Source organism: Haliaeetus leucocephalus, unplaced genomic scaffold, assembly GCF_000737465.1.
Source record: "Haliaeetus leucocephalus isolate CR32 unplaced genomic scaffold, Haliaeetus_leucocephalus-4.0 Scaffold751, whole genome shotgun sequence".
Classification (NCBI taxonomy): Eukaryota; Metazoa; Chordata; class Aves; order Accipitriformes; family Accipitridae; genus Haliaeetus; species Haliaeetus leucocephalus.
The window spans coordinates 7,900,561-7,914,701 of record NW_010973187.1 but is presented as its reverse complement, the minus strand read 5'-3'; the positions used below and the strand labels follow the sequence as shown (position 1 = coordinate 7,914,701).

The 14,141-nt window shown below is 37.8% G+C and overlaps 1 protein-coding gene across 2 annotated transcripts in view; it reads left to right on the top strand.

Moving 5' to 3' along the window:
* MAGI2 (membrane associated guanylate kinase, WW and PDZ domain containing 2) overlaps positions 1-14,141 on the top strand; it is a 770,034-nt gene that overhangs the window by 510,158 nt on the left and 245,735 nt on the right. For both annotated transcript variants that reach the window (XM_010580933.1, XM_010580932.1), the window contains exons 4-5: positions 5,338-5,553; positions 13,607-13,820. In XM_010580933.1, coding sequence (XP_010579235.1) covers positions 5,338-5,553; positions 13,607-13,820 — 430 coding nt within the window. The remainder of the gene's footprint in view (positions 1-5,337; positions 5,554-13,606; positions 13,821-14,141) is intronic.

Below are 14,141 nucleotides of genomic sequence, written 5' to 3'. Positions count from 1 at the left end.
TTAATTTATTTTCACCAGCAATTGACTACAAAAGCAATATGTAGAGATTTAACATTCATCATAACATTTGCAGTTATTGTTCTAATAACTGAAAAATAAGGTTTGTCTTTTATTTCCTAGAGTTGTGGCTGACTCACACAATTTTGACTGATACTTCAGCAATTCAAAGTTGTATAAACAGTACAGACAGATCAATCTAAATGAGGGTGCTGAATAAGCAGAAGCAGGGGTGTATTTGTAGCTGGGTATTGTTTCATCCCACTCTAAAAATAAGTGTGAAAAGGAATGTGTATCTCATTCTGGGCTCAGAATCTGAGTCACACCATAGTTAGAAGTATTCATATTAAAAGCTTTGGCTCTGGCACACCTCTCGTTTTCTGTCTGATTGTTCGTTCTCACTGTAACTTCCTAATTCCTCAGCCCCAGTTTTAACTTTTCATAATACTTACATTTTTAAACTAGACTTTTTCATTTGTTAGATGAGATCAGTGGAGCTTCAGGAGTCAAGGACTCTCCCAGCAATAACCCCTTCCTCCATACTCTGATGGTACAGGCTGGCTGGTGCCAGGAGCTAAGGGAGTATGTCCACCTCAACAGCCAGGGTTGCAGACCTGGCAAAAAGCCCTTCCTCTCCCTTCTGTGTGCGGAAGGGTGGAAGGTGGAGATGTCTGCTCTATGCTGCATTTCAGGTTCTTTCCTCGCAGAAGGGGAGAGGGGCTGGGGGGCCTGGTGGTGGAGGTGCTTGGCAAGGCCAGGCAGAGGTCAGTCCCTGCAACACAGTGCAAAGTGGAGCACATCATGGGAGACACATTTATAATTGGGATCACTGGGTGTTGAGCACATTGATATAGTGACCATCAGTAGATCTGAGTCTTGTTACCATTTCAGCATTATGATTCTTCTGCTTCTTTACTACCACCCAAAAGCTTTGCCTTTTTTTTCTTCGCTAAGGGCTTACCCTTTTTCAGGAAACAAGTTAGGATCTGTTGCTTCATCATCAAACACTTTATCGATAAAATAAAAGTCTTACTACTTCCTGACATAGGTGAGCTCAGGTTAAGAAAAAAAAAAAAAGGCTGCTTTGTCCTCCTCAGTTTCTCCTTCTTCTGCTTCTTCTGACTTTCTGACTTCCTGATCTGGTCTCTGTCATCGGGGCTAACCTCCCCAGTAATTTTATCTGACTCCCTCTTTGCAGAATCATGTAGACCTTTTCATGCAGCTTAGGGGTGCCAAGGAATACTTGGTAATTGTAACTGTGCTATGGCTTCCAAGCCGTTTCTGCAGCAAAGTCAAACAGGTTACGTTAGACCATCTTCAGTGTTCAACTGCACTCGGAAACAGGCTGGGAGTACTGAGGCAATCAGGCACAGCAGCAAGATGGATTAAGCAGTGGTGGTTTTTTCTGCAATTAAATACTCACTCTGCACTGCCTATCTGTGAAGGCTTTTAGTCAGGTCCAATGCCAAGAGCTTAGCATAAGCTCTGCTGGCTTAAACTGACCTCTTGACTTTGTGCTGGGGTGGCAGAGGAGTATGCACACGTTTTTTAAGTACAACAAGGATGGACCTGGGTAAGAGAGCAGCTGCACTGAGTCAAACCAAGGGAAACTGTAGCCCTGTACTCTGCCTCTACTACTGCCCCTTGGTAGATGTTAAGGCAAAAAATGTAAGAACAGGGAAGGCATGCAGAGATACATTCTGTGCTCCACTGATCTGTATTATATGGAATTCTTGATTCAGAATTTGTACCTTTACATTTAATAGGCTTTCATGGTTTTTTCTTCTATGACTTTGCATAGTTGCTTTTTGACCATATTTATGATACTGGCAGCATCTGACAGTGAATGCCACTATTCTTTTTTGCTGTGTGAAAAACCCCCACTTCTTTTGCTTGTTTTAAACCTGCTAATTTCATTGGGCATCCTCTTGTTCTCATGTAGTGAGAAGCCAAGCATCCATTCATTTATTTTCTAGGCACTTTCCCAGGGTTCTCCTGATTTTATACATATCTGCCATATCCCCCTTCAGTTGTCCCCTTTCCAAGCTGAAAACTCCAAATCAATTTAAGCAGTTCCAAGCTTTAATTGCGCTTCTTTAGATCCCCCATGTAATTTTTGAGAGGTAAGTACCAGAACAGCAGGCAGCATACAAAAGGGAGGGTACTCTGTGGTTTTGTATAGTGCTATAAAGGTGTTTTCTGTTTTGTGCTCCATTCCTTTTTTTAAAGCTCCTAACTGCTAGCTTTTTTGACTACCAATGAGCACGGGATTTATGTTTTCTTTTAGTAAGCTTTCTTTTTTTTATTAATTCCTTTTTTTAAATTAAACACAATTGAAATTATTTACTTGGTGTGCTTTTTGTACTTACAAGAAGCTGAACTTCAGTTCCTTATGATTAGTGTTTCAGCAGTAACATCTTGAACCAGCCCTGTCCTTTGCTCAGGCAAGATGAAAAAGAGCTGTTATCAGAGATTTTCCAAACATCATTGCAACAAAAGTTACGGTGTTTCAACATTTAGTCTCTGCATTATACCTAGATACAACAATTGCTGAGGCTTTATGAGAGTCTCCCATTAGCTCTAATGCTAATTTCTAAGGTTCAGGCAAGGAATTTCAAGACACTGAGAAAGTCTTTTTGACAGAAGATGCAGTTTACATTGATTCTAATTTTAATTTAGTGGAGCATTGCTCCTTCATTGAAATGGCTGGGTCTCTCATCCTATATATTTTTTCCTTTGGAACTGTATGAATTCTTTTCATCATTTTTATGATGCACAGATTATGTCAATGTTATATAGCTGTAGACCAGTTTCTTATTTTTATTTCCACTGCTTATGCATATTTTTGAATAAAGGATAAGTAGATAGATAGATAGATAGCAACTAATATGCAAAACTCACTTTTAAATCAATTATTACTGGATTATAAAGCATATAACATATTATGTTAGAGGACAGAAGTTGGAAATTATACTGCATTTTCAGTTTGAAACTGGACAAGTGAAATCCTCTTTGGCTCCTAATCTCAAATGTGCATTTTTGTTTCTTATATTTTTATATCTGTCATATTCATACTTTTTTTTTGTTATGACTTTTGTCTCTTTCTCCCACTAATGCATAGAGTCAGTCAAAGTGAAGAAGTGTTTAATATTCAAAAAATAGAAAAGCATGTCCTTCATTTAAAACATCTTATCTTCTATTCAGGTATTAGCATTACTACTAATTACTACTGCACTCAATTTTGTGTGACAATGCCAAAACTAAGAACAAAGGAAAAAAAGCCAAGGTACTGCACTTTTAGTTTTACGGTTTGTATCACAATGGTCCTATAACCCTGGGATTTGTGTGCTGGCATTTATGAAATCAGTGGAAATCAGTGCATACTTCACAAGTTTTGTGAAGCTTACGGCACCTGTATCACTGATTAACTTTCAGACTGGTAAAAGAAGGTATTTTTTAAATTGAGGAATCCTTTTTTCAAAATATGTAGTATTTCAGACATGTGACCAGATCTGATTTTGACATATTTTGGACATACAATTTTGCAAGTGCATCGGTGTAGATTTCCCTTCCCTCCCTTAGACCCTAAATCCTGCTCTCCTGCTTTAACCCTGGGAGTCAGAGAGTCCTCCTGCAGACTGTGGGAGAGCAGGTCACAGCCATCCATCCAAAGGTACAACCATTGCTCTGCTGGCCTCGGGGCTCTGTGTTAAACCTGCTGCCATCTCATAAAATCCAAAGAAAATCTTCAGCGAGTGAGTTTTTCATTGTGCCATCCCTAAGCCCAGAGTGAGTACAAGGGCCATTTAACACAGTAGATTTTTCTAGTGTATTACAATTACAGAAATGTCAAATATCGTTTTGTTAAACCACTGCAAAAAATTCATAGAGTATTCAGTTGTTGCAAGACTGCTCAATTACTTACTTACCTTTATTGACGTGGTCATGTGGCTGAACATTGTAATTCATTGGAAACACACAAGAATACTAGTACCAGAAACAATTTTTACTTTGCCTGCAAAATGCATCTTATGATGGTTTACTGTGCAGATACAAGATATTTCTTTATCTGTGTCACACTCATATGTGGTTAAAATAATTTTTGCCAGTTGCTAGTATTATTTCATCATGCAGAAGCCCTAAGTTGTGGGATAAGAAATAAAAAATGGTCATATGGTCTACAAATACCTTCAGCAACTTAATATCCTTACATAGGTACTTTTTGCTTTGGAAACGTTTCTCAGAGCTGGATAGTATTTTTAGTTTCCCATACTAACTGCTGAAAATCTACTTGTAAGGCATCATGTTCACTGCCCTTCAATGCAACTTGCAGATGAAAAAAGATAACTCTGCATAAATAGCATGTTCTTATCTTTATGTCTTATAGTAGTCTTCATGGTTTTTTTTTAGAGAGGAGTTGCTCATTTTTTTATATTCTTTTATTTAATTATTTTAATATTTTATTTTTAACCATATTTTTGAAGACAAATTTGAGGTGTCAGTAAGAAACCAGTTTTCAGACCAGATGTGCTAGAAATGCAAACATACAGATATTAATAGATAAGAGGAGACCATGGTCCATCTAATCTAATAATCCTTCTGACAGAAAGTAGGTGATTCAGAGGAAGTTGCCAGTAATTTCATGAAAGACAAATAGAGGGTGATCTGTCAGCCACCTTTAGTCTTCTCAGAATTCCTTAGTACTCTGAGATAATTTTAAGCCGTAAAGCATAAGGTTTCAACTTTCTTTGAAAATACATTAGCATTAACCGTTAAAATCTGGAGCTCATGAATAGCAAAAATTTGACAAATAGGAAAAGTGAGATAGTGCAAGCATTACTGAATACTGCAAATCTCTGAATCATTCAATGATTATTTACTTTCTAAGCAGATGAGAGGATTTGGGGGGGTGAAAATGACATAACACAGTGAATAGCCAATACTTTTATGGTCCTTTTGATCCTTCAAAAACTTGTATTGTGGCATAAATGTTGCAAAAGTAATTTGTCCTAACTAACAGTTTGAAATAAGCAAACAGCTCTGGTATGCTGCCTATTTGTCAGGTATTTGCATGAGAGGAATATTAATTTACCCTGTTAAAGTTTCAGGAAGTCCTAATATGGTATATACTTGTGAGCATGATTTGATCACTAGTGTTACACCAAGAAAATTAATTAGCATTTCATGAAAGGTGAATATTTAACATTTTGAACTAATCTTTATATTAGCTGATGAACCAGATCCTACCTCACATTATCCCATTAATCTAAGGCAAAAGAAGCAGCAGCAGCATACGTATTTCTCCAAATTTATGTGATATTCCTTTTCTTTTCTTTCCAGACAACTATTACGGTACTCCAAAGCCTCCAGCAGAACCAGCTCCACTGCTGTTAAATGTAACAGATCAGATCCTCCCAGGTGCCAGTCCCGGGGCTGAAGGCAAACGTAAAAGGAATAAGTCTGTGAGCAATATGGAGAAGACAGGTATTGAACCACCAGAGGAAGAAGAGGAAGAAAGACCTGTGGTCAATGGAAATGACGTGACAGTAACACCAGGTCTGTTCTTCCTTCTTACTTTGCAATGCGTTTCTGTTATTCACAGAGTCCTCAGTTACCTCCTTCTGCAGTGAGAATATGCATGTTCAGGTAAGGATGTTCTTGCAAGACTGAAAGCCAGGAATCCTAAATAACAGGATTTCTCTGAAGCCTAAAACAAATTACTTAACCTCCGTTTTGGGGAGTCATCTCACTTACCTCAGCTGCCGTAAAGATACCTGTCTCTGAACTAGTCCCTTTGAAGCCTCTTTAAAGACCAAAGAGAAAAACACCTACTTTCTGAATACAGTTCATGTGACCTGTTTTAGATTTCTAGGTTAGGAAATCAATCACAAGTGCCTATTTCTCTCCATTGACTATAGAGGGAGTCTAGAGAACTGCAATTTGGTCAAATGAATCTAGTCTCTGTGTTTCAGGTCTCCTTGTTCTCAAATGGTGATACTCACAAGAGTGTTGGCTACGTTATGAAGTGAACTTTGGTAAATTGTTATGAAATCTTAGCAATATTGTGGAAGAATAAAGTTGTCATCATATAAACGAATTTTTGACAGTGCTGATGAAACTTAGCTGGCAATACTGTCAGGAAGGACCCTTTTCAGCAATGTTCCAGAGCCTGCATAAAGCTGATAAAGGTTCAGATGTCTAGTCCTAAAAGGCAGCTGTTGTTTTACCTCTTGGAGCATAGTTCTTCAGAAAAAAAGGGGCTCAAGATACTGACTGGTATCCTGAGTGATAGCACTCCAGCCTTTTCCCAAGCAGGTAATCAGCATTTCAGCAAGTCATCATTTTACAGTACTTAATCGTTTTCATTCTGAAATACCATTTAAGAAATTTTGTTGGTGGTGTTGTTGAAGTAGGAAATTAAAGAATTCAGACTTTTATATCTCTCTGAGAAATAATTCTGTGAATCCTTTTTGGTGAACTTACTTAGAAATGCAGAAACAAATTATTGCAGTAGAAGTCTGTAGTGACAATCATATGAATGAGAAAATAAAATGGAATATTGCAAGTTCTCTATATGTATAGGTTAATGTGAAACAAAAAATCCATTACCTAATCTTCTAAGCACTGTAAAAAAGATTTTCGTACTGCAGATTCTATATGTACTTTTTTTCCTCCTACTGCATTAGAAAGTATATCGAATTGAATATCTTCCCATGAGGGATGTATTTGCCACATGCTTTTCTGTAGTTGTTGCCTAACATTACATGTAAGGGCAAATTCCATTGCAGAATCCATCCCTGTGTACAAGGGGGGTGGCAGGGAGCGGTGGGGTGAGAGTGGATCTCGTTCTCCCCTCTTGGCTCGCCAAAGGGCTGCAGCATTACTCCCTGGCCGTTACCACCACACGCTGTATGAGCCTTGCTCATCCCTTGCACACAACAGCGTATCTGCCGACAATGCTCTGATGCTTAGTGCCTTTCCTACACAGCTAAGCAGAAAAGGATGAAGCCCAGAAATCCTTACGTAAAACATCAGCACTGGCTCTGTTGCCAGGATACTTTCACAGCGAAAGAGGCAAAGGCAGGATTTGGTCTCTGATGTGTATTGCAGAAATCATTAGAAAGATCACTTTGCAGTTGTTCAGAATGTGCCACATAACGGACCAATTGCTGAGGTGTAATTTCCAGGGCAATATGTTTCAGCTCGAACTGGATCAAGAGGCAATGTTTACCTGCTTTTTCTCCTTGCATTGTACACCTATAGTTTTCTTCTCCCAGGCAAATTCTATGTGAACGATGACTAGGCAGCACCCAAGGAACAGCATGTGCTGTGTTACAAAATGAAATACAGGAGCATTGGTGTAAGACAGCCCCCTTCCTCCCCCTCTTCACCCCCCACAAAGTAATTCCTGTAGGTGTGGCCAGCAGAACAAGCAGTGCTTGTGTTGGCTCTCATGGTTTCATAAGCAGGGTTTTGTTGTTCAGTTACACTGATTGAGGACTTTGGGGATTGTAGCAAAGCAGCTCTGTACATACATGCTGTGTTGCCTTTGTTGGGCACTGTAGCTCCCACGGACCCTGTTACTGCAGTCAATTTCTGTGTGTGCTGACAGAGTCTTAGCTACCTCTAAAATGTGTGTGCATTTGTAGTTTGTGTCTTTGAACAATCAGGAAAACCAGAATATGTCAAATTTTTTTTTTTTTTTAAACTCTTGGTGGAGGGAGAAATCTAGTTTTTATAAAGAAGCAAGGAGGGTGGGTTATTTGTTATTTCCAGTTCTTTTAGAAAGTGTATTCTGTTTGAAATGCTTCACTTCTAACGGGAGTCTTTTATTAAACATAGGACTCATGGGACATCTGAAACACTGGCACATTTTTTATAGATGCTCAGCAACTTAATGGCTTTTTAACTGCCAAAGGTATCAGAGTCTGGCAACTCAAAGGACTGCTGTTAACACCTAGGACTGCTAGGTTGAAATTGTAACAGATCTAAGATGAATCTGAAGAAAATAAACCCATCTTTATCAGATCAATAGGTGACATTTGTAGTTGCAAAGATCTTTGTGCTTTTGGTCTGATTTTTCAGACCACTTTTCAGTGTCTGTTGAGATAATCTGTGCATCTGTTGGGCTTTATTAGTAGGAATCAATTTTTCATTAATTCACTTCCACATACCTTGCTTCATAGGCCATCAGATTCCCCTCATACAGTTGTATATGGACAGACTGGAGATCTTCAACCATGATCCATAATTGTCTTCTTGTCAATTTGTGCTGCACAACGTGTTTATTCTTTCTGATTTTTGTCACCTGTCCTCAGCCCAGAACCCAACAGGAATCCTTCTCAATTCTTCAGAATGGGGCTTTTGGCCATTTTAGAATGGAGCACTCTCAGTCTTCCATCCTGGATCAAGTTGTCTCAGGACAGAATAGTATTAATTGGGAGATGGGTTTTATTTCAACCAGCTTTAGTAAATTATATGCCTAAATGCCTTACTTTTTGTTTGAGCTACTTGTTTCTGCTCTCTTTATATAAAGTAAGGAGAAAGAGGCAATTCCAAAGAGTAAGACACCATAGCTGTTTTAGATACCCATTTTAGGGGATCACCTCTAGAATCTGGAATGCTTAACTCAGCCTACAGATACACAAAGGCCTAGATGGCTAAATTTAAATGAAGAATCCTGCTATTTGCCAAGCAGCATATGAGAGACACAATCTATAGATTAGCTGTTAAGATGGCCAAGTCTAGAGTTAGCACTGGGTTTTTCACACCTAGTGCAATTGCCCACGTTACTGGACTTCTGGCTGCTCTAGGTTGGGTCTCTGCCATTCACTGGTTTGTGTGAGACATCTTCCACGCGAGAAGCCTTTCTTGATGGACACTGCATTGAAATGAACAATTTCTGTAAAACTGATTCTTTGACAAAAGAGGTAAAAAGAGTCTTGGTCAAATTGCAACCTGTTTGTCAGACATTCGGTTTTCACTGCTGTTGCTGTTCATGTCTGCAGAGAATTGTCAGTCTCCTTCACAACCAGCATCATGATTTGACACTGTGTTGGTTATGTCACATTTGCTTCACACTTCTGACTGATTGTTTATCATCCAAACTCCAGAAGAACCACTCTAACATTGAAAGAATGCTTATGTATGTGCATTATTCTGATATTACTTGAGCAATGAAAAGTTGCACCCAGAGAATGAAAGTTCTGGCAGGCTCAAATTAATTGAGGGATAAGATATGACATAAAATTTCAGAATTATCATTCCATGCCTTAGGTTGATAATGAAGCAAAAGGGTAGAGTCCCAGTGCCATCAATCACCACGCAAGGTGCAGTAGTCCCAGGCAACAGGTTGAGTTTACTCTTTTATTATTACACAGCAAAGACAGCCAGGGGCATGAAAATTATACACATGGCATCCAAGAGCCATGAGATTTTAAAAAATACAGAAGTTGATATCCATTGATATTTCTGTTGTAGGTGTGTTCTCTAAACTCAATTTATCACATCTAGGTCGCAACCTATGACCTACAGAATACCCTATGCTCTCCCAGTCTCCACGTGTCCTGTTTTCCTTCCCCCACATCAGCTCCTAGTTCTTGTTGTGTTAGTAGTCAGTGGTAACAGTGCCTCCATGCAAAGCACCAAAAGCCAAATATGCGTACAGCTCTGTGGGAAAGGGAACAGCTCCAAGGCTGCAGAGTGATATTTTCTCAAGAAAATAGATGCACATAGCTCAGCAAACATGAATTAGACTACTCTTGTATCCAACAGTCATTTAAAATGGATGCACTGTTTCCTATGCAAAATTTAACAAATTAGTCATTTAGATATAATAAGGGTATAAAGAGCTGCAATATTTTTGTTGAGAGCTGCTAAAACCACTCCATAAATAACTATTTAATAATATTTCCTTTAATTTGTTCTCTGCTGATATTGCTTAGGTCATCTGAGTTGGTTCTTTTGGAAGAAAAGAATAACTTTTTAAACTTTACTGCATGAATAATCTGCAGCATTAAGATAAAGGAATAAAGTGACGAGGTCCTCTTACATGATTAGATGGCAAATTTCAAGAGGTAGACTGTAAATAATAGAAACAATTTAAAGTGCAAGGAACAGCATTGATGAAGGCTCAAATTCTGAGACTATCACAACATAACTACCAGTTATTTTTAAAAAATGGTCACCATATTGTCTAAGAACTGTATAGAGAATATGTCATATCAACCAGTAATATTTTAACTGCTGATATTTGGAGTTGGAGTACTACAGAGATGAACTTAGAGTATTTAATGATAAGTAGGTACTTTTAACATACACATTGTCTTGTTCTCAAAGTTTTTTGTATTCCACATGTGCAATAACTTGCTGGTGCTTTACTGGTGCCTATTCTGTCACTTCCCAGGACACTGAAGATATTGTACTAAACTGCTTTTGAAAACTGGACCATGTAATCTGTTTTGTAGTGAGACAGCAGCTCTAGTAGGCTATTTCATTGATGTAAAGTAAATTGATTTTTTTTTTTTTTTTTTAGTGACAAAAATACTTCTGGACTCATATTATGGTACAATTTGAAGATTTTTTTAATATCATATATTGTCTGAAGATAAGTATTTGTGCTCACAGTGTGTTACTGTAGTATTTCAAACTTAATTTGTACATTTAAGACACTGCTAGTTTTAAACCAGAGCTCCTGGTTTTTATCATATCAAACATTATATATGAATATATATTAGCAGAAAGAAAACCAGTAAGGTGAATATCTACCTTACCTGGAGTATATGAATGATAGATACATATAACAAAAGATGAGATGACACCGTAGGGCTGTGTTCCAGATAAGTGTGACTAGGATGTCCATTGTGTAAAACTTAATGTTCTTAAATGGCATTAGGCAATTCTACCTTAATTGCTTGGGTTTTAGTCATCATGATGCCTTCTCCATTATCAAAGTAAGCTATTAAAACCTAATGGTCCATTAATTGATAATTCATGAGATTGGCTTTAAAATAATTATATTTTTAAGTTGTTAAATAAGCATCAGGTTCCTTTTTTGCGTGCTATATTTTGATAGCAATCTCTGTCTTAGACAAGCTCAAAGTATCTCTTCTAATCCTCAAGGCTTAATTTTCACATTTTTTCTGCCATCATGATGTCTGGGATTTGTTAATACAGTTATTGAAAATCAAGGATCTGACCTCTTCAGACCTGTTGAAAATAATATCTTGAGGAAGAACACATATTACAGATACTGTAAAATCCCAAGACACAGCAATGTCACCACATCTGTGCTACAGATTCTACCTTTTGTACAATTCTATCTCAAGTAGAAGACTATTGAAAAGTCATGGCTTAATCAAAATTATCTCTGATTATACTTACTATTTTTATTTTTCATTAGAATAATTTGTGCTTGCATTCTTAGTATTGTTTATTTAATCTTTAGCAGTTCTCCTGAACTCTCCTCTCTCTCTCTCTTTTCCCTTACCATTGCTTGCCATAACATTGAATTTATTAATTCTGTGAGTTTATTAAAATCTGGGGGTTTAAGACCATTGTTATTAATTTTTTTCTTGTTCTTCTTTCTTGTTGTCCTAAGCATCACAAATGAGATGATTTCACCCAAGTGGTCTTCCACCTCCTACATGCTTCACACAAGTATCTGCATAGTTCCATGCTCTGGATGCACTGTTAGCTCATTTAAGAAATTATCATCTTCTTGAACTTTATTGCAGACTACATTGTTGACTTCTTTTAAAAACATATTTTCTCCTTTCTTTTTTTATAATTATCCACAGACTTCGATATAGTCCATACAGCATTAGTCAGAGCAAGTGTATATACACTTTTGATGATACAAAATCATACAAACTTACTTCATTTCTTACCTATCTTTATGAACAAGCTATAGTAGTCTCAGCCTAGTCTCTATTACACCAAATATGTCCCATTTTGATTAAATACTGGTGTACAAGTTCACAGTTTGTTCTCAGTTCTCTTCTGATATTCATTGTGTGCCTATGATTTATATCTCTTGGTGAGCTTATATCATTAGTCTTCACATAACCTAATGTAAAGCCATGCTCACTAGGTCTCAGATTCATTTCCCCTCATTTTAACTATGTAGCAACTGAGCAACTAGCCTAAGTAGGACTGAATTTGGTTTACCTAACTTAACAGGTAGGGTCATTTCAGCCATCTGACTAGGATCCCATCATAGTCAGTGGAGATTCAGTCGCTACATTAAAATTGTGAATTTATTTTAGTTGCAGTTCATTGGGCCAAAAGTAGGGGTCTGACTACTTTTTCAATGAGATCAGGCTTCATTTAAGTGCAACAGAAAAAAAGGATCCAAGGATGAGAGCTTCTGTTGTCCACTGAGACAACAGGTTCCTGCCCCATTTTTTCAATGATAGATAGACCATATGATAAAACACAGCTTACAAACACATACCTAGTAGACCAGTCAACCAAATTTATTCACCTCCAAGGATGAAGGAATCTCTTTCTTTAGTAGGACAAGTTCTCTCAACCATCCTCTGTTTGAGCTAGTAGTAGTCAAGAAAAGATTGCATTTTCTCCACTGTCATTAAAAGTTGTGTGCATGGAAGCCCTGCTATGTGATATTCATTCATGCAGGTGAACATGTAGACTTCAGTGTGGAGGTAAGTGTTCAGCAGTGTGGATAAGGCACATGTAGACTCCTAATACTGCAAACCTGGTCCCTATTTAGCTGATATTTTTTTTTTTTTTGAGGTATCTTTGTGGTTTTGTGTTATGTTTGTGTTCAGCAGATGTTTTAACAACTATCGCTAAGTTTTACTGCACTTGTTTAGCTAAAGTATGTGGACTGCTCTGTGGGAACTGATAGTGGTAGAGATACTGCTGGACACATTTTTTAATTTCTGACTTTATGGAAGGTAAAATCAATAAAAAGTGAAAGATCAAGTACTGAAAAAGAGATAGTAAAGGAAGAGTATTTCCTGAATATATTCTTGGTCACAGTGAGACACAACCACGTTGGGTATAGGAAGTATTTGTCATTGGCTCTGGGAAACTAAGTCTCCCACAGATTATATCCGTAATGAAATCACAACCACTTTCTATACAGTTAATATATTGCTATGAGTTGATGGATGTCATATTGATTTCTTCAATGTATGGATATAGGTAAAGCAGTTAGTGTATATACTTTTTTAACTAAAAAGGATCTGTTGTCTGTAGTAAAACAGCAGGGTAGTTGCTTTATGCGTGTATAGTTTTAAAAGTTAAGACATAAGACAGTAGCATTGCTGGATATGAAGCTCCCTTCTGCTCAGCGCTAACTGCTGGTCTGGAAGGACTCCCAGGACAGAACAAGCCAGAACTCTTTGGCTTGTTTCTTAGCTCTTTATTAGTTTCTTGGTTTAGTTTGGTTTTATTGCTTTATTTTCTTTTATTGTGTTCTATATAAAATGCATCATCAGAGGGACCCTTGTGTAAACCCAACAGAATTCTTCTCTTTATTTCAAGACTTGCAGTTCATAGAGTATTCCTTGGAGACTTGCACCTGGTAAATTCTCCACCTTCAACTTGGATATGCAAAACCTGTAATTTTTCTCTCTTGTAGAATCAAGTGAACATGAAGAGAAGAGTACAGGTGTCTCAGGTGAGGCATCTTCCACCCAACCTTGTACTGCACCAGGATATACTCAGCCTGAAGAAGCAAAGGAGGATATGGATGTAACAAAGCAGACTAAACCTGAAGAGAATGATGACTTGGGCCCACTGCCTGATAACTGGGAAATGGCTTATACAGAAAAGGGGGAAGTCTACTTTATTGAGTGAGTCTTATTTCTTCTTTTTCTAATAGCTGTGTCGTATTTAACTGGGTGGGGAAATGGTTTGTATGGTGGAGTGGAGCATTGCACTCCTTCTCATTAAAACAGCAGGCATATTCTGCCTGTCAATGCTCCTGAGAGCCTGTGGCAATCCCTACATTACTGACTTACATTGAAGCATGCTGGTTTTTAGGATAGGTAACTGGACTGCTTAGCACTTCGATGGCAGCAATTAAAGCTGTTGTTTCTTGTGTTGAAAGCAACGCTTTTCTGCTGTTCTGATGCTTATGGGAAAGTAGCACAATCACTGGGTTTTTATCATAG